At 42.8% G+C, this 23,628-nt stretch overlaps 2 protein-coding genes across 2 annotated transcripts in view; both read left to right on the forward strand.

The window, feature by feature from the left end:
• Positions 1-23,628, forward strand: part of LOC134204445 (uncharacterized) — a gene marked incomplete at its 3' end in the record, with an annotated part of 106,972 nt that overhangs the window by 69,942 nt on the left and 13,402 nt on the right. The window contains exon 3 of the mRNA XM_062679270.1: positions 22,481-22,650. Coding sequence (XP_062535254.1) covers positions 22,481-22,650 — 170 coding nt within the window. The remainder of the gene's footprint in view (positions 1-22,480; positions 22,651-23,628) is intronic.
• LOC134204446 (uncharacterized) lies at positions 5,693-10,881 on the forward strand. The gene is made up of 2 exons (XM_062679271.1): positions 5,693-6,238; positions 9,669-10,881. Exons 1-2 carry the CDS (start codon positions 6,195-6,197, stop codon positions 10,879-10,881), a joined length of 1,257 nt encoding a protein of 418 aa, XP_062535255.1. The 5' UTR covers positions 5,693-6,194.

The raw sequence follows: 23,628 nt of genomic DNA on the forward strand, positions 1-23,628 counted from the left end.
CATCTGAAAAGGGCGTAACGGCCAAAATTTATTCCTTCTGTTTCTTGGTCCACATATATAGCTATATATGTAGACGAAGAATCAGAAGGAATAAATTTTGGCTGTTACGCCCTTTTCAAATGTTGGTCTAGAAATAATGTTTTGAGGGGGCAACAAAATAAAATTTGGACAATTTCGAGGATTTTCAAAACATTCTTTAACAAATCCGAGGAGTTTTTTGAATTTTTTCATTTAAATATTTATTTTTTATTATCCCCCCTTGATCTGTTGGAAACCAGTAGGACATAATTTAAATTAAATATTTGTAACGGCCTTATTGTATTTCAGTCTTACAGTATGATTTTTAGAGTTTTTTGTCATCTCAGTACCCGATCAATAATGCGTAACCAAATTAAAACAAGTGGAGTTATTTATATAAAAAAATATTGTAAAATATTATAAATTTGGCTGGTTAGTTGTTAAAATAACAAAAATTATATCAAAAATCCCTCTAGCCGTAACACAATTAAATCAGAGGTTGATACCTTCATATCAACATTATAACAAACGTTGATATAATTATATGGTACAAAAATCTTCTTTCATGGTAATTGCCTACATCACGGTTAAAAGTCTGGTACGCTACAACCACGGATTTCGATCCATAATGTAGGCAATTAACTTCGTTCCAGCTACTTATATCGAACATGGGATCATGTTATAGTGAAGGTGATAACCTTCACCTCCGATTTTTTTCCGTGCGTCATCTCAGCGGTGTTGATCGAGGTGGCTTCAAGGCCGTATATCAGACGGCTGGTGATGACGGCGTCTTCCACCTGGAGTCACAGTGCTCGGTCGCTCCGTGTTCTTTTTCTGGAAATCATTTTCGGCATGTTCATTCTTACCTTGCAAGCCTTTCGGGTCTTCCTGCAGTTTTCGCCGAAGGTGAGACAGCGGTCCACAGAAAATCCCAGTATCTTGACGGCGTTCCTTGTCATACCATTCAGATTGATGGCCTGGAGTCGGTGGCCGGTTTCGCAGATGTGCACACACTTGGTGGCCGTCATGCTGAAGTCTGACACCACTTGGATACTCGGTTAACAGCTGTTTGAGGCTTTCTTCTGGTTGCCTCGATATTTTTTTCCGACGGCGAGCAGCAAGATATCGTTGTCGTAAACCAACATAAAGATGTGCTTGGGAAAGTCGGCAAAGACGTCTTCCATCACCACCAAGAACAGAGTGACGGCTATCACTGATCCCTGGGGTTTCCTCCTTCACAATCTTTGATGACTGGTTTCCGAGTAAGACTCTGAAAGAGCGGTCCAGTAAGATTTTTTTGACAAAATGGAGGAGGTTGCCGGTGACACCAAAACCCCGACTGTTTGCGGAGGGATGTCAAGCGAGGCTAGCTCTATGTGCTTACCCTGTACTCTGGCATCCTCCAGTATCTGGCTCAGAGATGGGTTGGTGGGTCCCCGTGCCATGCCCGGACCGGAAAGCGTGCTGCCGATCACCCAGTCTACCCGTGGCTTCCAGGTACTGTGTCAATCGCTGGTTGACCATTCGCTCCATGATCTTTGACCCAACGTTGGTGAACTTCCTGCCTCGTTTGCTGGGCCTTGGCTCTCCGGGATGGGATCGATAAAGGTAGACTTCCACTCGGAGAGAAGCGTTCCGTCCGACCATTCCCTATTTATCGCCTCCAGGAAGGCCGATTTTCCACTCGGGGAAAGGTTTTTGTACTCCACCAGTGCAGTTTGGGCCAGCAGACTTACCCTTTCCTTTTTCAAGCGCGAAGTCCAACTCGGCCATCGTGAAGTGGCGGTTAAAAACGTTTCCGTCATCCGATGGAATTTGAATGGCAACGATCTCCGAAGCGGGTGCTGAATTCTTCTTCCGGAAGGCTTCCGGGGTACCTGGCGTAGGATGACTTTTGGTGAAAGTGATCGGCAAGCGCGTCAGCAATTACCGTTAAATCTCGCTTAGTAACTCCGTCGATGGAGAGAGTATGTTACTTTAACAAGTGTTAAAGTGTGGCTGTACCATTTTATGTGGTACTACGAATGTTCTATGTCTGCAATCGAAGTCGAAAGCCTGTAAGTAGGCAATTAAATTTTTATGTGATGAAATGTTCCAGGCACAGACATCAAATTATTGATGCCTCAGGGCATCAATTCTATCGAGGTGCCTAAATAGGATCGGAATACTAAACGAAATTAAGCTATGAAGTGCAGAAACCAAATTGCTGCAGACAAAAAGCAATGTGCAAATTAAATACATTTGTGGGATTTGACTGATGGACAAGAACCTTTAATGAAACATCGTCATATCTCGCAATGAGCAAACACATTGGACGTTTTATTTTAATTTATTTAAATGTGCTAACTGTTTTTTTTTTGTATGTTTGTAAAAAAAATATGTAATAAGTGATGCTTCTTCCTCGCCTCTTGCCCTGAAAGCAATTGATTTGCCTTCCGTAGCGGTTTGATCTGGGCTGATGCCGTCGAGGAAGTCAGCGCAGGACTTCTCTTTGGCCTCGCACAGTCGGGCCTTGACTGCAACCTTCTTACCGTCGTTCCACCAATGTACGGCTTTTCGAGCCAGGTTGGGGCTTGTCTTGGGGATGGTTTTTTCGGCAGCATGCAGGATGATGTTGGATATTTCGGAGATGGATGGTGGTGAGAGTAGGGACAGCTCGCGTTCGATCTCCCGCTGAAAACTACCCGAGTCTACCGCTCCATATTGCCACCGCGGTTTGTAAGTGCTGTTAGTAGGTGCGGTATCGAGGGCCAGGAGGATCGGCGTGTGGTCGCTACCTCTTGGGTCCCCATCAGCCTCCGCATGATGCTACTCGAGGCCATGGAAATGTCGATGGCCGACTCCGTAGACCCTCGGCGGAAGTTAGGAGTGAAGTTGCCTCCGGCCCTAGTGAAGGGAGAAGGGCGCGGCACTTGAACTTTGCGCTTGACTGTTGCGTCCCGCGTCGTTCGTTGGGGGAGAGTGTCGCGACCCCAGTACGCCAACTGCTATGCACTTGCTTCCCACGGCGTCCCTCGGAGAGATGTTTTGATCCGTTTTTCCAGTGTTTTGGCGTCCGAGTACCGGGGGTTGTCCGCCAGTTCCGGTTGGGGTGTAACGTCCGCACTGGCGGCACTGACTATTAGGATACCCGTCTGCAGCTTGGATTTTACTTTCCTGGGCATAGGGACGGTGGGTGTTGAGAGGGTAGGACGTAATTCTACGTCAAAATCTTGGGGTTGTATTCAAGACACGACCGCTCGACGTAAACTACGTAAAACTAAATATAGTACACTGAACAAATCATTCCGGTCTATATAGAAGAGAAGGAACCATCCCACCGACACCGACAGTTTTAGCAACCCCTCCCACTCTGTGAGGGAGTAGGGACTCCACTGTCTAAAAGCTGGACCACCCCATTCATACACTCCAGTTCAACAATTGCCTAAAAGTAGGCAATTACCATGAATTGGAACACGCTGTATAGTAGACTGGCCCAGGCAACAAAAAGTTGTCAAATTCCTACACTCATTCGATCTGGCAATTGGTTCTGATTAGGGACGTTCCGATACTTTAAAATATCGATATTTGATTCGATACGATAATCGAATCAAAGTATCGATATCACCGATATATTGGAATGAAAATATCGATATATCGGATAATATTATGATATTTCAGACATAACAACGTTCGATATTTGTTGTTATTATTTATTTTCTATCCCATTACTCCTTTGCAAAATGATTAAAAATGCTTTCTTTCTTTTGGTAAATCCAATCTACTTCTAGAGGTGTGTGCCGGTCCAACAATCATCGACGGCGGTGTTTATCGTGATTTTGACCGGTAGCGGCGGCGTTTTCGACAAGATGATAAGCTCACTTTTCTCCATTCGCTTGAAATTGAAAAAAAAATTGAATTTTCGAGAAATTGCTGGAAATCCACAGAAGATTTAGCTAAAATTTAACCTTTTTCGTCGTTTCGGCTTTTCAGTCTTTCAGAACAACGATGGTCTGTCCCAACATTTCGGCAAATTGTTGTTGTCTTCATTAGGGGAGGAAAGGCAACAAAAACTTGCCGAATTGTTGTGACAGATCCTAAATGCTTGTTCTGAAGATCTCCAAACTGAAAAGCCAAAACCTCGAAAATAGCTAAACACATGTAGCCAAACTATCAATTTAATAAAAAAAAATACTGACCTTCTGAATTAAAAAAAAATGTTTCTTTTTATATTTTTACGAGATTCTGCTGAAGAATTGTACGGGATCTATAGAATAAAAAATTAAATTTTTATGATAAATTCGGAATTTCCGCAAGAAAATCCGCTGAAATATTTTGAGCTTCAAAAGTCAATTATCTTATATTTCCACGGGAAATTCTTTTAAATTTCTACAGGAAATTATCCAAAGTTTCCACAAGAGGTTATTTAAAAAAATGACTGAACTTCTGGAAATTTTGCTGGAATTTCACTGACAACTATCCCAAATTCAACAGAAAAATAATTCTTAAGAATTTCCATAGGACATTTTTATTTATTTTATTAATAAATCAGAACTTCCACGATCTGCAGAAATATTGTGAATTTGCTTCCAAATTTCCAAAGGAAATTCTCTTTAGTTTCGTCAGGAAATAATCTTTAATTTCCACAATTCATCTAAATTTCTGTAAAAGATCTCCACAGGGAATTCATGTAAAATTAGATCTGTTCACCATTTTCAAAAGTATTCCAGATTCAAAGTGCCACCCCTCTATTTCAATGAGCATCTTAAATGGAGTCTCCTGACCAATTTTCGGCCAAATCCACGGAGATTTAGAGGTGCAACAAACGAGATTTGTGATTTTTCAGACTTTTTTGGAGAAATGTCGTCTGAATGCATCAATTTAACTCCACATAATAAAAGGATTAGTCGTTGATAGCTTCTGTAGAATATTATCTAAGTACCAATTTGTCATTAATATAAGATGTTTAGAGGGCTTATTCTATAACTTTTTAGTAGATTCAGCTAAAAAATGCCTAAAAACCTGAACAATAATTTAAGGTGCTTCTGGGGGTAGTATAAATTTTCAATATGGGCCCAATTCAATTTTTCCCGTTATTTCCTTCGAGTGTTGCGGAAGTTTCGTCCATACATCACTTTATTCTGAAAAATAAGCTTCGGCATGTAATAATGAAGTTTTCATGAATTACTGAACATTTGAATAGGGTAGTCAAGCAAAACAATTCCCCCATGCTAAAACAAAGTTGACCATGATTAATGAGCAATGTCATCCAGTATGTTCGACCCACTGGTATGGATCTAAAGTGGGCTATGTGGTAGTGTCAGGGCCTGCAGATCAAGAGGTCCACGGTTCGAGGCGCCTAGCAGTTAAAAATATTTTATTTATTAAGCCAGGTGGCTAATTCCATTTTGTCGATAATCCGTCGCGGTCGAAAACTTACTTCAAATTGAACGAGATAAAAAAAATCTTATTAAGTTTAAAAAACCCAGATTAATCCACCTAGCGGTGATGGTGCCTGTTGAGTGCTAGATGTCGTCCAAATATATATGTACATGTAGTCACTATTATAAAAATCGATGTTTTTTGTGTAGAGTTTCTCCAAAGAAAATTTCTATAGTTGCTCTGAGTGTGTTATATGTATGTGCTGAACCGAACTGATCGAGATGATTGAGAATAAATAGCCAGTTGGCTTTTGACCACCGCACGATACGGTCCTTTCATTTACAGCAGTCGGATCTTTTCCTTTTCATTAGTAACAGTGTCCGAGTTCCCCAGTTTTCCGTGGCCACAGTCTACGCCGCGTGTGGAGTTAAGCGAAGAGTGAACATAGAAAAGTGGTCCTTCGAACCGGATGTAACCGGTGGACTCTGTGTTGGACAAAAAACGGTCTCGTGGAGTGATCTCAGGAAACCGTGGAACTCGGACAAGTGTGCATGTGCTGTGTGAATGTGAAATGGACACTGAGCCTCGAATGCCTTTGTGGACCTTGGCATTGTCTTCATGGACATTGTGATCTGAAAGCAAATGGACACTAACTGAGTGATTTGGTTGCAAAAGGTGTTCATCGAAATAGTGGTCTTCGGACAAGAAAAATTGTACAGAGAGTGGATATCGTGCTGTGTTGGTCAAGCCTGCGGTGTGGTGTATAATAAGCAGTTCCAGCTAGATCGCCGCGTGGTTTGATCGCTGATGCATGTATGTATGCCTTTCATGCCTTCCAGGTCGGTCCTAGGTGGAATCGGTAAGATTAGAAATCAGGTAAGATCGTGCAAGTGGGTGCGTTGTTTCCGGTAGTGAAGCTTATCCAGCAATGGCCGCTGAGAAGAAAATCCTTTTGTCCTCGTATTCACGTATGATGGACAGCATTGATTCCGAGAAGCAAGACAAATCTCTTCTCGAAGACAAGCTACAGTCAGTTTATGAGATGCGTTCTTTTTTCCACGAGACAGAGGCCAAGCTTTATGGACTGTTGAAAGAAGATGAGGTAGAAGAGTGGCAAATGACCAGTGAACAAGTTGAAGACACTCTCGACGAGATCCGCCATCTTATTCGCAGTAAACTCCGTGAGATTGACCCACCCAAGCCAGTTACCGCGCAAATATCGGAGCCAACCCCCCAAGTACCTCATCCCAAACTGCCGGATATCCCCCTTCCCCGATACAATGGCCAGTTGGAAGATTGGATCAGTTTTAAAAATCAGTTCAATGCCCTTGTGAAACGTCGTGAAGGTCTTTCGGAAAGCGAGAAATTGTTTTCTCAAGGCTGCCATACAAGATGGTGCAGCACGCCATGTTCAGTCACCAGAAGACTCATTTGCGTCTCTTTGGAAAGCGCTTTGTTCTGAGTTTGAGAACAAAAGGATTCTGGTGGACAAGCACATTGCCCAGTTGTTCCAGGTAAAGCCAATTACTCGCGAATCTGGTTCTGCGTTACGAAGCTTATTGAATGACGTCACACGAAATATTCGAGCTTTGGCCAATCTTGAATTGAAATTAGAACCCCTTTCGGAACAATTTTTGATCCATCTGGTCTGCACTCGCCTTGATGCGCGCACTCGAAAGGATTTTGAGCTGCAATTGACTGTCAATGCCCTGCCGTCGTGGGAAAAATTGTTAGATTTCCTACAGTCTCGTTGTCGTTGTTTGGAGAACATCGAACAAGATGGAAAAGAAATGGTGTCAAATCAATTGACTCGTTCTAAACCTGAACGATCTGGATCCCATGTCGTCAGAACCTTCCCCGCAAAAACAAGTTCCCAAAAACCCACCTTCAGTAACGTAACTTGTTTCGTCTGTAAAGGTGCACATTTTTTAAACCGATGCGACCAATTTTTGAGTCTGGCAGCCAACGATCGTTTTGCTAAAATCAAAAGCATTGGCCTTTGCTTGAACTGTTTCAGCAATAAGCACTTTGTGCACGAATGTAAGGGCAGCTCGTGTCGAAAATGTGGACGCCGACACCACACACTGCTTCACGACTCCGATTCGTCTTCATCGTACACCGAAAATGAAAATCGCCATCCACCCGAAACTAGTACTGGTCAACGCGTACCTACCAGGCAAAATACATCCTCGATAAATTCGTCTGTTGGATCTGTTTCTTCGTCTACCACCCGATCATGCCAATACGTTCTCTACACAGCAGGAGGGCTCATTGAAGACACTCATGGGAACTCAATCGAATGCCGAATATTGCTTGATTGTGGTTCAATGCATAATTTGATCGCAGCACGACTCGTCAATGTATTGAAGCTCCCCAGATCAAAAGCGAATGTAAATATTCTTGGTGTCACAGGGTCATCACAATTGATCAAAAGCAAGGTCAGGGCAACGATTCGCTCTTCCTTAACGCATGGTACTTCGTTCAATTTAGAATTTTTGGTCATGAATAAAGTCACAACCGATCTACCAATAAGGTCATTTCAGGTAGATATCGATCGGATTCCAGCAAATATGAGTTTGGCAGATCCTTCCTTCAATCGATCGCGACGAATCGATATGCTGCTGGGAATCCAAATTTTCAATGAACTGTTCACCGGTCAAACATACTCGATACCAGATGATCACATGTTTTGGTGCAAAGAAACTATTTTCGGTTGGGTAGTTGGCGGAGCAGTAAACGAGCAGGAAGCAGAGCAATCTTCCTCGAATATATGCGCAGTTGTGACCAATGAGGATTTGAGCGAGCAGATAGCAAAATTTTGGGAAGCGGAATCCATTCCCGAGTCAAGACATTTGACTGAAGATGAGCAAGCTGCAGAACGGAGCTTCAAGGAAACATGTCGGAGGCTTCCGAATGGGCGATATGAGGTAGGACTACCAGTCAAGAACGATATTGCGGAACTAGGTGACAGTGAATCAATGGCATTACGTAGATTCGTGCAAGTTGAGCGAAGGTTGATCCACAATCCAACCGTTTATGATCAGTACAGAGAATTTATGGCAGATTACCACGAGCAAGAGCATATGATCAAGATAAACGAAGAGACCGACGGCGCGTACTTTATGCCGCATCATGCAGTGTTCAACCCGACAAGCACTACTACGAAGACGCGGGTGGTTTTGATGCGTCCGCTGTTACCACGAGAGGAACATCTTTGAACGATCATCTCTATGTTGGCCCAGTAATACAACGAAAGTTGGCAGACACTGTTTTGCGATTCAGAATTCCGAAAATCGCATTCACTGCTGATATCACCCAGATGTTTCGACAGATCATTATACGGGTACAAGATCGCAAATGGCAGCAGGTTTTTTGGCGTCCTCATCCGGAAGTGTTTTTGGAGGTGTATCAATTGGCAACCGTCACCTATGGCACTGCTTGTGCGCCCTTTCTAGCGACACGTGTGCTGAAACAACTATGCGAAGACGAGAGCGAGCGTTTCCCCTTGGCGTCAAAGGCGGGAACCGAAGATTATTACATGGACGATTTGTTGAGTGGAGCTGATACACTAGAAGAAGCGCTGGCAATGCAATCAGAATTCCGTGAGATGATGGCAGCCGGAGGATTTGTGCTTCATAAATGGGCGTCTAACCATCCGGCGGTTCTGCAATCTGTTCCCAATTCAAGCGCTGAACAAGTGGCATTTTTTGAAGACGAGACGACTACGCGAGCATTAGGACTAACCTGGCAACCCCGTAACGATGTATTTATTACCAAACTACACGAGATTCAGTTTCACACTGGTCAGCCGACGAAACGATCGGTTTATTCGGACATAGCAAAATTATATGATCCATTAGGATTACTCGGTCCATTGATATTCTTGGCAAAGGTGAGACTGCAAAGGCTGTGGCACCTCAAAGTCGATTGGGATGAAATTCTGAACAACGAAGAAACTGTGTCCTGGGAGAGTTTTAGGAATCAAATCATCCATATGGGCGAAATTTCCATACCTCGCTGTGTGCTTCCGTACAATTCATCGCCACTAATTGAACTGCACGGTTTTTGCGATGCATCCGATCTGGGCTACGGTGCATGCGCTTACATTCGATCGATGGATGATAGAAACGAATGTTCGGTTATTTTGCTTACATCTAAGTCTCGAATCGCACCCCAAAAAAACGCTAAACTGACTACCGCACGCCTTGAACTGTGTGGTGCGTGGTGTGTGGTGCATTTGCATGATTGATTTCTAATATAACGCAAAATTGAAGCATATCCTTTTCTAGAATTACCCTCTGGTCCGATTCCACCACCGTTCTATCTTGGATCAGGACCGACCCAGGCAGACTGAAAATCTTCGTCTGCAATCGCGTCATCGAAATCCAAAATTTGACGCACAACATGGAATGGAGATACGTCAACACTCTCGACAACCCTGCAGATGTCCTATCCCGGGGACTATTACCAAGTGAAATAAGAAGCTGTGAAAAATGGTGGAAAGGGCCACCGTTTCTGTGCAATGTCGACAAGCAATGGCCGTGTCAAGTCCAAAACACACCCGCAGAGCAGCTCCCGGAAACGAAAAATAGTATAATCAACCTCACAGTCACTGATCCTCCTGTACTGTTCCGGCTGTTCGAGATTGAAAGTGAGTTCAGAAAAATGCAACGGAAAATGGCATGGATTTTACGATTCATCGACCACATTCGACTTGGTAGCAAAAGAGAACATCGATACGGAGAGCTAAGCATCCTCGAGCTGCAACAATCAACAGTTGCCCTGACCAGCATTACCCAGAGAGAAGCCTTTACAGATGACTTCAAGCGCCTACAATTTGGAAAGGTAATTCACAGTAAAAGCAAATTAATCACATTTTCTGTGTTCCTAGAAGAGTCTCATTGCACCGTGTTGCGCGTTGGAGGGAGAATCCCGAATGCCACTCTCCCTGTGGATCAGAAGCACCCCATGGTACTTCCGCATGGGCATCCCTTCACCTTGGCCCTTATCAGATCGTACCACGTCGAAATGCTACATGCTCCGCAGCAAATGTTACTTGCAGCTCTACGACGACGATTCTGGGTTCTACATGGTCGCAGTTCGGTACGACGAGTCATCCGCAAATGTGTCACCTGCTTTAAAGCGAAACCAGTTCCAATGCAACAGTTGATGGGCGATCTACCGAAATATCGGTTGGAAGGAAGCTACCCTTTCCTCAACACTGGGGTGGATTTTTGTGGACCAATTTACATCCGCCAGCACAACAAGCGATCCACCGTCACCTACAAGGCATATGTAGCGGTGTTCGTATGCTTCGCAACCCGAGCGATACATTTGGAGCTTGTGGGAGATTTGACCGCCGACGCTTTTATAGCGGCACTTCAACGATTCATATCACGTAGGGGAAAATGCGCCAAACTTTTTTCCGATAACGGTCTTAACTTTGTCGGTAGTAAGAACAAGCTGAGAGAGATGTACAAGATGTTCCAGCCCAGCAGCTGAAAACCGGGCTGCACAATTTTTGTGTCAAATCAGTGATCGAATGGCACATGATTCCACCTTCTGCCCCACACTTCGGCGGATTGTGGGAAGCCGGAGTACGTTCGGCCAAATACCACTTGAAGCGCATTACTGGAACTGCCAATATGACTTTCGAAGAGTACACTACTGTGCTCACTCGTATTGAAGCCCTCCTAAATTCACGACCCATCACTGCGTTATCAGAAGACCCTTGTGACGTCAGCCCTCTTACTCCTGGTCACTTTTTGGTGGGACGCCCCCTGACCGATATCGCAGAGCCTGATCTAACCGACCGTAAGCAGACCACTCTTTCTCGTTGGCAACGTCATTCTCAGATGGTACAACATTTCTGGGCTCGTTGGTCGAACGATTACATCACGACATTGCAGCACCGGAACAAATGGACCAAATCGTTACCTGTGATCCCTGGACAACTAGTTATAATCCGAGAAGACAATCAGCCACCCATGGCCTGGAAGATCGGAAGGATCGAGCATGTATTCCCAGGTGCAGATGGATGGGTACGGGTAGCAGATGTGCGATCAGGAGGCAAGCTCGTTCGAAGGCCCATTACGAAGCTGTGCTTGATACCAATCGATGAAAACAACGTGCAGCCGGACAAAGGCCTCCATGAAGGCGATAACGACGACGAAGGATGAGATTGAAATGTGCCAATTTCAATGGGGGCAGTATGTTGAGTGCTAGATGTCGTCCAATATATACATGTAGTCACTATTATAAAAATCGATGTTTTTTGTGTAGAGTTTCTCCAAAGAAAATTTCTATAGTTGCTCTGAGTGTGTTATATGTATGTGCTGAACCGAACTGATCGAGATGATTGAGAATAAATAGCCAGTTGGCTTTTGACCACCGCACGATACGGCCCTTTCATTTACAGCAGTCGGATCTTTTCCTTTTCATTAGTAACAGTGTCCGAGTTCCCCAGTTTTCCGTGGCCACAGTCTACGCCGCGTGTGGAGTTAAGCGAAGAGTGAACAGTGCCTTTCTCGTTCGTTCAAAAGGTTTGGAAAAATCTCAAATAACACCAATATGTGGATCGGTCTTTTTTTTTTTTCATATTTGTTTATATGCATAAAAAAAATCTCGCCAAACGCAATTTGTTGCAAACAAATCGGATGAGCATAAGAGCTAAAAATGGCATTTTATTTAGTAGTTTTAAAATTAGTATTTTCGCCATAACTTTTGACCCAATTGTACGATCCGGCCATGTTTCTATAGGAAACAATTTGACAAGATTCTGCGTCGAATGCAATCTGTTGCGAGCGACCTGAGAAGCACACATATTGCACATCAATCACAGTAACTTATATATGACCGGATTCAGTCACAATATGGTTACTGCAACCAGATTTGTTGAAATTGTGTTGCTTGGGGTATAGATGAAGTATAAGTGCTAAGAAAGTGAGCTAGACTTTTTTGAACTCTTTTTCACAATAAATAGTAATTTGACCATAACATCTAAGCCCATGATCCGATCTGGCTAATTTTCAATAAGAAAATATGAGACATTCTGCGTCGAATGCAAATGCGAGCAAATCGGTTGAGAATAAGTTCCCGAAAAATGAGTGACATTTTTTACGCGATTTTTTCGTATGAATTTGTATTTTGGCCATAACTTCTGATCCCATAGTCCGATCTGACCAATTTCAAATAGGAAATAATGGGACAGGATTCTGCGTCGAATGCAACTTGTTGCGAGCAAATCGATTGAGGATAAGTGCCCGGAAAATGAGTGACATTTTTTACGCGATTTTTTCGTATGAATTTGTATTTTGGCCATAACTTCTGATCCCATAGTTCGATCTGGCCAATTTCAAATAGGAAACAATGGGACAGGATTCTGCGTCGAATGCAACTTGTTGCGAGCAAATCGGTTGAGAATAAATTCCCGAAAAATGAGTAACATTTTTTACGCGATTTTTTCGTATGAATTTGTATTTTGGCCATAACTTCTGATCCCATAGTCTGATCTGACCAATTTCAAATAGGAAACAATGGGACAGGATTCTGCGTCGAATGCAACTTGTTGCGAGCAAATCGGTTGAGGATAAGTGCCCGAAAAATGAGTGACATTTTTTACGCGATTTTTTCGTATGAATTTGTATTTTGGCCATAACTTCTGATCCCATAGTTCGATCTGGCCAATTTCAAATAGGAAACAATGGGACAGGATTCTGCGTCGAATGCATTTTGTTGCGAGCAAATCGATTGAGGATAAGTGCCCGAAAAATGAGTGACATTTTTTACGCGATTTTTTCGTATGAATTTGTATTTTGGCCATAACTTCTGATCCCATAGTTCGATCTGGCCAATTTCAAATAGGAACCAATGGGACAGGATTCTGCGTCGAATGCAACTTGTTGCGAGCAAATCGGTTGAGGATAAGTGCCCGAAAAATGAGTGACATTTTTGAGTAGTTTTGCGCACACACACATACACACACACACACACACACACACACACACACACACACACACACACACACACACACACACACACACACACACACACACACACACACACACAGACATCACCTCGATTCGTCGAACTGAGTCGATTGGTATATAACACTATGGGTCTCCGGGCCTTCTATAAAAAGTTTGTTTTTGGAGCGATCATATAGCCTTCACCGTATACTTAGTATACGAGAAAGGCAAAACATCTTGATTTATTGGTTATCCTCTCCTTAGTTATTGTACCACACTCATGGCACAGACAAAACCTGATCGATCCCTCCCATTAACAAACCATTATAATCTCAATCAGTGAAAATTGTTTGAAACTAGTCAGTGGCATGAGTGATGTAATAACTAGGAGGAGGGTATAGAATCAATCACATTCAAATGTAGTTAACGACACCAAAAGGTCGTTGAAAACATGGCATTTTTCGTAAGACTTGACAAGAAAAAAGCTTTATCTACTCGGCACCTCGAACCGTGGACCTCTTGATCTGCAGGTCCTGACACTACCACATAGCCCACTCTAGATTCATACCAGTGGGTCGAAAATATTGGATGACATTGCTCATAAATCATGGTTAGCTTTGTTTTAGCATGGGGGGAATGGTCTTGCTTGACTACCCTATTCAAATGTTGAGTATTTCATGAAAACTGCATTATTACATGCCGAAGCTTATTTTTCAGAATAAAGTGATGTATGGACGAAACTTCCACAACACTCGAAGGAAATGAAAGGAAAAATTGAATTGGGCACATATTGAAAATTTATACTACCCCCAGAAGCACCTAAAATTATTTTTCTGGTTTTCAGGCATTTTTTCAGCTAAATCTAATAAAAAGTCATAGAATAAGCCCTCTAAACATCCTAGTATCAATGACAAAGTGGTAGATAATAGTCTAAAGAAGCTATCAACGACTAATCCTTTTATTATGTGGAGTTAAATTGATGCATTCAGACGATATTTTTACGAAAAAGTCTGAAAAATCACAAATCTCGTTTGATGCACCTCTAAATCTCCATGGATTTGGCTGAAAATTGGTCAGGAGACTCCATTTAAGATACTCATTGAAATAGAGGGGTGGCACTTTGAATCTGAAATACTTTTGAAAATGGTGAACAGGTCTAATGTAAATGTCTACAGGAAATACGAATCTTATATACTGTCTGTCTAATCAAGCAAATGGAACCAAATTTGGCATGTGGGGGTTTTAGACCAAAGAATTGTTTCTGTGGTTGTTCGAGACCCGAGTTCAAAACTTAAATTGTAAATACGAAAAAAAAAATGTTTGTAATAATTCATTAATTTTGGGCGAGACAAAGTTCGACGGGTCAGCAAGTATGTAATAAAAATTGAATTGGCGTGAGAAATGGTGTGACAGATTTTGCATAGCGGCGTGCTAATGGAACATTGTTGGCGGTGGCGAGTTGCCTACAGTCTACAGTATCCAGTGCACAGTACCGAGAAAAATAATCTTTCCCATAAAAATGCTGCATTTCAGATATATTTTATGGTTATTTTCAGTTTTTTTTTCTGATTCGATATATTGATATCGAAAGGAAAAATATCGATATGACCGATATATTGAATACAAAATATCGATATAAAAATATCGGATATCGAAACAAATATATCGATATTCCGATATATCGGAAATATCGGAACGTCCCTAGTTCTGATTGCTCGATTAAGCTCAGAATTGCAAAAACGGCTGTTGGTATATTACAGAACAATTCCACAGAGCATTGTTCTATGATTAAATAAATTTTTATTTAGCTTCCGGCTGATTTATTAGGGGCTGTTTTGTGTACTTTTGGATTTATTGACCGAATCGAGTTAGCTGAAAAGTATCTAAAAGTTCATTAAATCATCGTACAATGTTCTGTGCAATTGTTCTGTAACATACCAACAGCCGTTTTTGCAATTCTGAGCTCAATTGAGTAATTAGAACCAATTTCCAGATCGAATGATTGTCGGAGGTAAATTTTCCTATATATTTTGACTGAAATCCCCATACAAACTTCAAATCAAATGCGCCAGCTTATGCAATAACCGATTGAGCTGAATTTTTCAGAGATTGATTTTCTCATCAAAAGACACAATTCAAGGGGGTGCCCCGTGGAATTCGACAATATTTTCTTCTCCCCATACTAAGCTGGGCCAGTCTACTGTATAGCCACGCTTGGAGCAGTTGTCACAAATTTGTTCGGGACTGGGGCACCTCTTGCCCGTATGACCGAACTCTCAGCATCGGTAGCACCGCAGGGGGTTCGGATAGTAGTTCCGAGTTTGGCATCTGGTCCATCCGAAGGTGATATATTCCGGGATGACGGTACCTGCGATTGTTTGTACTATGGCAGGAGTATTAACGAGCTTACAGTCTTGCGTCCGCTTTTTGATCCGGTAGATCTCCCGGATCCTCTGGTCGCGCAGTTCGTTGAGCAGGTAGTCATCGGGAAGGTCCATCGCGTCGTAGCATGATACTACGCATTTAACCACGTTCAGTCGGTAAGCTGTCTCATCGAGAGTAGTTTGGTGTACTGGTTCGTACCTTGAGTACGTATGATGCGCCCTGATTCTCTTTGCTTGCACCGTCGATGATCCCACCGAGGAAAGCTTCCATTGATCGGCGGAGGAGGAAGGGATTTGCCGGTAGCGGTTGATCGTTCGCATCTTGGAGCCTCAGCACTTAAAGCTGGCCTGCAGTATTCGTCGCATCGCAGGGAGCCTGGAACCCGTGTACTCGCCGGACCATGGAGCCTGGTGTACATCTACTGGTCCCATTCTCGGGGCCCCTTGGATCCCCTAGGCGATGGGAGTGGCCAGTGGCCTTCTTCTTAGTGGATACGCGGATACGCGGCGTGAATAGTGGATACGCGGCGTGCATATGCGATGAAGAGAGCAACCGAACTAAATACCGCGCGTCTCCACCAGGTGGTGAGAAAAAGCACTGGCCGAGATGTACTCTCCGGACCACGAAATTTTCCGATGGCCGCAGGCCGATTGGACCGGATCCGATGTTGCACGATTAAACACTTTGCCCTGATTTCACTGCCCAAATTTCAAGCCCCGAGGGCAAAGGGAAGGTCCTTTTCCACTGCACTGAAAAACACGCGTCCTACCTTCCGTCCTACCTTACGCGGTGCTCCGCCACCAGCGCTCCCAATTCTTGAGCGGGGCTGGCCACGGGAACGGCTTCTATCGCACTTTTTCGATCGGAGCGTCACTTGACCAGCCGAAACTGTGCGTCACTTGCCGAATGACGTCACTCGATTTGGAAACGTACTGAAGATCCAATTTACCTCCGGCGGTCGTGGCCGGGATCGCGCCGGAAGTGCGGTAAATAAGAGTCTACTCCATTTATCTCGGTTCATGGCTACATGTCGTCAGGTCCGCAAATCGTCTTTCACCTGGTCGGCCCATCTTGCTCGCTGCGCAGTGCGCACCTTCTGCTCGTCTTCCATCTGCACCCCGCCATAGATAGTACGTAACACTTTCCTCTCAAAAACTCCAAGTCCCCGTTGATCCTCCTAGAGCATCGTTAAGGGCTCGTGTACGTAGAGGACTACCGGTCTAGTGAACGTTTTGTAGATAGCCGGTTTGGTACTGCGGTTGAGCCGGTTGAGTCCAAAGTACGAATGATTTCCTGCCATCTGAATTGCTTTATTGGTTAGGTTATCGGAGGTCACTAATGAGCCTAAGTACACGAATTCTTCAACCGCCTCGATTTCTTCACCACCGATACAAACTCGTGATGGATGGCTTGCCCTGTCCTCTTCCTATCATGCACTTCGTCTTCGACGTGTTGATGACTAGTCGAATTCGTTTAGTTTACCTTTTCAGTATTCCAACTTCTAAAAGTTATCAATGTCGTCGGCGAAACCAAATAGCTGAACGGACTTCGTGAAAATCGTACCACTCGTGTCAATCCCTGCCCTTCGTATTCGTTGGATAGCAGAGACGAAAGACCATCATCTTGTCGTAGCCTTCTGAGAATGCCCCTGAAACTCGATTTACGCACATCACCCGATCTATCGACACCTTGACCAAAATTTTCAGTTCATCCTCTTCGTAGTGCTGCCGGCACCTTTGGATCATCTCACGCTTGTTTGTACAGATGGTTCCCGTTTATGTCCTTACACATGACGGGCTGGCACGTGGCTCTTTCGTGAACGGTTTATCTTACGGTATCAATCTGGCGCTCCTCCAAAAAATCGAGTTTTGTCTGTTCCGTGCCCATTTGCATCGTGCCTCGTTCACCTCTTCTCCTTCACTCACTGCTCACATTCGCCGTCATACCAGTACACAATGGTTCGAGGGCAGCCAAAACCTCAAAAGTCAAAAGTTGAAGAGGTTCTGTTGAATTTTGACTTTGTTACATCAAAAACGCTGTTTGTCAAAGCTTTTAGATCAGCATCGTACGGTTTCAGTTACATCGCTAACCTCAATATTATTTCATGTGTCAAGACCCTGATCATAAATATTATGTCTTTGCTAAATATAGGTGACAGAACTCAACTTAAGCTAACTTTATATACAAAATTAATTAATTTACTCACTTTAGATTGAAGTGCTTCGAAATTATAGGCGATTGATTCTATGCTCATTACAAAGCTTAAAGTAATAGGTTTATTTAATTACTATTTTGTTTTGCGAAAAGTTGCATCCAACAGAAAAGGCGAGGTATTCGATACTGTGCGTTAGTGACACTTGATGTGAAGAACGCATTCAACAGCGCAAGGTGGGATGCCATCGCGCTCTCGTTACACCGGCTTAGCCTGCCGGTGGACCTGTACCGGATTTTTTCCAGAACCGTGTACTATTATACGATACCGATGCCAGCCAGAGAAGCGTTTATATTACCGCAGGAGTTCCGCAAGGTTCAATACTGGGCCCGGTACTTATGTATGACGGGGTACTGAAACTAAAGTTTCTTCCTGGTGTTAAGATCGTCGGCTTCACTCCTCGAGGTCGTAATACACGACGAGCTGACCTTAGCCAGCCATGTCGACTATACGTGCAAGAAAGCTTCGACTGCTGTTGCGGCATTATCGAGGATGATGTCCAACAGTTCCAAGGTGTGTGCCAGTAGACGTAGGCTACTGGCAGGCGTTGTCGCATCTATTCTTAGGTACGGCGGCCCATCCTGCGCGAGAGCTCTGGGGGTAACCAGTTACCTGTGGAAGCTGGAAAGCACGTACCGCTTGATGTGTCTCAGAGTCCCTAGCAGCACACTTGATACAGCGCAGCGCGAGTGGGATAACTCTTCTAAATGTAGGTAGATACCTAACATATCGAGCTGGGCGGGGAGACCCCATGGGGAAGTTCACTTCCATCTGACACAATTACTGTCAGGCCATGGCTGCTTCCGGCAGTACCTCCACAGGTTTGGGTACGCGGAGAGCCCCGTCTGCCCTGACTGCCCAGGTGTTGATGAAACTGCAGAGCACATACTGTTCGTATGTCTTCGTTTCGACGTCGATAAAAGAGCAATGCTAGACGTTTGCGGTCGGGACACATCCCCGGATACCCTTATCCAGAGGATGTGCCAAGCGATGGAGTAGTGGAACGCAGTTTCGACTGCAATCACTCAGATTGTCTGCAACTTGCAGAGAATCTGGCGTGCCGTGCAGCAGTCGACAAGCATGACTAACTTGTGATTGGTTAGTTAGAGCGAAAACAGGCAGAGCGCGGGGAAGTGAATGAGATGTTTGCTCATGTCGAGGTAAGAGTGTCGCAACACGCTCCGAGATGTTGTGCAACTTTGACTCCGCCTCCAGGAAATTTGGTTCGGTTGGAGAAAGGTCTGATCGTCTGTGGGTAGGGTGTACAACTGTTGCACAGCATAATTTGCCCACAGACGGTCTGACTTTATTCTTGCAATCTGTGAAAAATTGCGTCGCTACAGTAGCGCAAACACTAAAAAAAATAACCAGCGGTTGGAATGGCATCGCTTGCGATCGGCTTTTTCAACAATAAACAAAATGAAATTCAATCAATAAAGGAATCAATCAATAGCACACTGCACTACAAATACGCAAATATAACCTCTATATCACTTTTCCCTTCAACTATTATAACGCCTTCCAACCTTTACTAACATTGCCACGAGATTCAACGATTCGCCGCCTTTTCCGCCGGACGAAATCGGACTTTTATTCCACACGCCACTCCAAATGTAACTTCTACGGTCCAGTACTCTTCCCTTCACACAAAACTTGTCCTGCGTTTCCCTCGTTTGTAAATGTCCACAACCGCACCAGATCTGTCCGCTGCTGACTTGGATTTTGAATCCGTTTTCCACTGATACAACTTTCACCACACTACTAAGTAGGTACTACACTTTTGCACGCATTATTTTTCTCGTATTTTTCTCAATATTTTTCACGTCGTCACTAGAAGTTCTTTCGGATAGGTTTCACTAACATGTCACTACGTTGGTTATCATAAAAAGGGGCCTATTAATTAATTATTTAATTCACTTTTGAACACTTTCCGTGAATGTTTTGTTGTTATTATTGATCTGGTTGGTCTGTTTCGTTTGTTTCTATCTCACTTCGAATATTCGTCGATCAAAAGGTGGTCAGACCGAACTGTCGAACACAAGTTATCCCGAACAATTATGAGTCAGGAACGATTTTATTATTGTGTCATTCATTCGATGCAGAACTGAAATAACAATAATATTCAATTGAAAAAAGTAGTGAATCAGACGAGACAATCATTTTGAAGCATGAAACAACAATGTCCATGTTGTTCTATGTAACCATTTTTCAACAACCACCATGCGTTCCCTTTTCACCGACAAAAAAGGATCAACATTTCACCACCGCACAAGTACCGTAAAGTCCTAAGTGTTTTCCTTTGTTATATGTTCCAAAGATTACATCGAGAAAATTAAAAGGATGTTTTAAGCCGTACGATATTTCTCAATATTTTCGGCAGAAATTCCAATTCCTTTCTTTTGAAATTTTAATGAACATCCTATTTGAAAGATACTCTTTTGAAAAGGTCAAAATACATTCTTTTAGAAGTACACACGATTTTCTCGAGGAGATTCTAGTTTCGAATGGAAATGGAAAACTAGTTTCGAATGGAAATTCAAAGTAATTTCTGATGGACAGTCAAACTAATTATCTGTTTTTTATTTTCGAAAAAAAAATTGATTATCATTGAATCTTTGAATATTTTACGTGTAAATTGCACTGAATTTGTGATTTTGTCACACAGCATCACCTTGTCGCGTTCACATTGCCAGTAACATTAGGTTACCCTGAACAGTGTGACATAATCCGTTATCCAACACGCTAAGCCTGACCTACTCAAATCCAACTTTTTTTCCGTTAAAAATAAGGTAACTTAAAATTTGAGTAAAGGATACTAATTCAATAAAATGGTGATTTCGTGACAGTAAAGAATGATCTTTCATCATGTACTTTTATATGACTGGTGAGAACTTTACATATCCATCTGACTGTATTTTACGGCAAAACGATTTCTAATTTTAGTTCAATCATCATTTAATTAAAGTATTATCTTTCACTCAATTTTTGGATTGTCCCATTTTGAACAAAACTGAATGAAACCGCCTAAGACGAGTTAAGTACTCTCCATTTAATTCCACCAATTATTTTCGATATATTTGCAGATACGTATTTCGACCACAACTGTGTGGTCGTCTTCAGTGTCTCGTAGTCGAGTCAAGTACGAGACACTGAAGATGACCACAGAGTGCTTAACTCGTCTTAGACAGTTGAACACATTCCACTAAAAGATAATCTAAAACTGAATGATATTCGACGCAATTTGCGTAGCTCAGACTTAGAGTGAGTCGATCTGCCATTAATGTCACATAATATAACCGTGTGATCGAACATTGCGTGCTGCGGTGCTAATTTATTGACCGCCCGATAGTCGAACAGAGCATAGCAAACTGAAACGCTAAAACATTACCGTAGGTCGGTGATTCACCCACAATGTAGGTAGCTTCCACTTGTTCGATCCATTTCGTGGATGAACATACACAACAAACTAAATCAACTTGATCGTGACCCCATTGCGGATCCCCGATCGTTTTTAAGCTTCATTGCTATCTGAATTGCGTGATGGATTGCGTTTGAAATATAAATCAATTTAGAAGGTCATTTTTTCCGCTATTTGCATATCTATAGTGCAGTATCCACCATAACTATGCATCGGTCACCTATAATAATGATGGCTAACAAAAGCACTAAATAGTCGCTGCCACTTGCAAATTTTTCTCAATTATATCAAATAGGTGGCGAATAGCTAAAGGTGGTCTTTTCGGAGATCAAATTAGAAGAGAGTGACATTGGCTCACATTGAAGCTCTCTATCTGAAATATATTTAACAATCATGGTATGAATGCATGTAGCGTGGCACCATGTTTCCTCTGCATATTATGTTTGAAGTGTAATTTGTCGTTGAAATAAAATTCACGTAATTCGATAATTCAAAAATCGTTGATTGCTTCATTGAGAACAGTGATGTTGAGCGACAATGCAAAATTCTTCACCTGCTGCATCTATGCAATACTTGCACTGTTCGAACTGCCAACACGCTTTTAAGCACGCGAGGGTTCGTTTCTTCTGCTAGAGAGAGCTTAGAAGGAAGTCTCTCTGTTGTAGCGGCTGGACATGCGACACGTCGTGTCTGTATTATAGACTACCTAAAGGCGAATGACTTCGTGCGGAAAGAGCAAAAATGTTGCATCAAATAAGCCGGTTTGTTGCATCCGCACAAGCGTCGCACGCTAATTTTCACCTACTCACCATAACTGAGTAAAATTATTATTCACTTTTTGTTAACTCAAGTTTTGAATTGTCCTACTTTTTACAATAAAATGAGTAAATTTTTCTTGGGAAAGAAAAAAAACCGCAATGAAATTTTACTCAGTTGATGAGTAAATGAAAAGTAGCGCGTCTTTAAAAATACAAATTAAATCTCTTATGAGGTGCAACAATTATGCATGTAGAACACTATTTAAAAAAATAACTATTATATCAACTAAGCTACTGTAGGTACACCTTGAACTGTTATTCAGCGGGTAACGTTTTATTTACATTCTTTCCAATGTTTCAGAGGAGATCATCAAGAAGCGGAAAACGGAACTGATCACCACCCGGCAGATCGAAACGCGCGTCCAGCGGCAGCTCAAGTTCGAGGATGGCAAAGTTATCGAAGATTCCGGCCCGATCGTGTCCACCAACACCACCGAGGATACCGACCGGCAGGAAACGGTTCAAACAGAGGTAAGGGAAGCTAACGCATTATGTTCATAATAGTTATTGGCCGTCAGCATGGCAATATAAAAACATAATGTCTTAAATTTTCCACTTGTCATGATATCGTCGCAAGCAAAAGTACAACGTATAACAATTCAAGACAAAATTTTCAAAACGATTTATCTGCTGTTGTAAGCAAAGATTCAAACGACGATTCGACGAATCTGATAGCTCTCCCACGCAAACCAACCCAACACCATCAATAGGTACTAGGTGAAGGATTACGCTACCTGTTGATGGTGTTGGTTCGCGTGGGAGAACTTTCAGATTCATCAAATCGTCGTTTGAATCTTGTTTACAAAAGCAGATAAGTCGTTTGAAAATTTTGTCTTGAATTAACAAATCAACTTTGTATAAAATTTTTTTCCTAATTTGGATGGAAAATAAAAGATGAACGAAAATATAGGACAAAAGAATATCAATTACGGTATTCCACGATGGGGAATCCTTATCTTCAAACTTTGACCGAATACCCAATCATGGATGCATATTGGATATCCAAGAAACCATTGAAATGGTTGAAACGCGCTGCTCTTCGGAGATGAATCGCTGCAACCAGACTGAAAGTGCATCGAAAACCGACCAAAAATGGAATCTCGCGTTCGAAAAATTTGCATCCCTGAGAGACCAGAAAGGCCCGCAAATTTTCGTGGGTAGACCTCCACCCGGATTAGGGTGCCCGAGAGGCCCAAGCTGGTATCTAGTTTTAATGATACAGCTCTTCAACTCTGAGGAAGCGCTGCTCAAGGGCTGATACGCTAGCAGTATCATCTCAAGGCATCTCGATTGCTCGTACAGATTTCATAGCTGCATCAAGATTTTTTTATGTACAGGTTATCCGACTTCGTCAGTAGATGGGAATAACCAGCGCGGGGGGAAACATACATTTTCAGTGCAAAACGTAAACAAACGAGCATAAATTCCATACAAAAATCCAAGATGGCT

The sequence above is a fragment of the Armigeres subalbatus genome, unplaced genomic scaffold, assembly GCF_024139115.2.
Source record: "Armigeres subalbatus isolate Guangzhou_Male unplaced genomic scaffold, GZ_Asu_2 Contig584, whole genome shotgun sequence".
NCBI lineage: Eukaryota > Metazoa > Arthropoda > Insecta > Diptera > Culicidae > Armigeres > Armigeres subalbatus.

Bases quoted from the DNA above. Each gene is read 5' to 3' on its own strand.
- LOC134204446 (XM_062679271.1), top strand. From the start codon at position 6,195: ATGTATGCCTTTCATGCCTTCCAGGTCGGTCCTAGGTGGAATCG. The intron at 6,239-9,668 runs GTAAGATTAGAA...ATCCTTTTCTAG, and splicing joins GTCGGTCCTAGGTGGAATCG to AATTACCCTCTGGTCCGATT.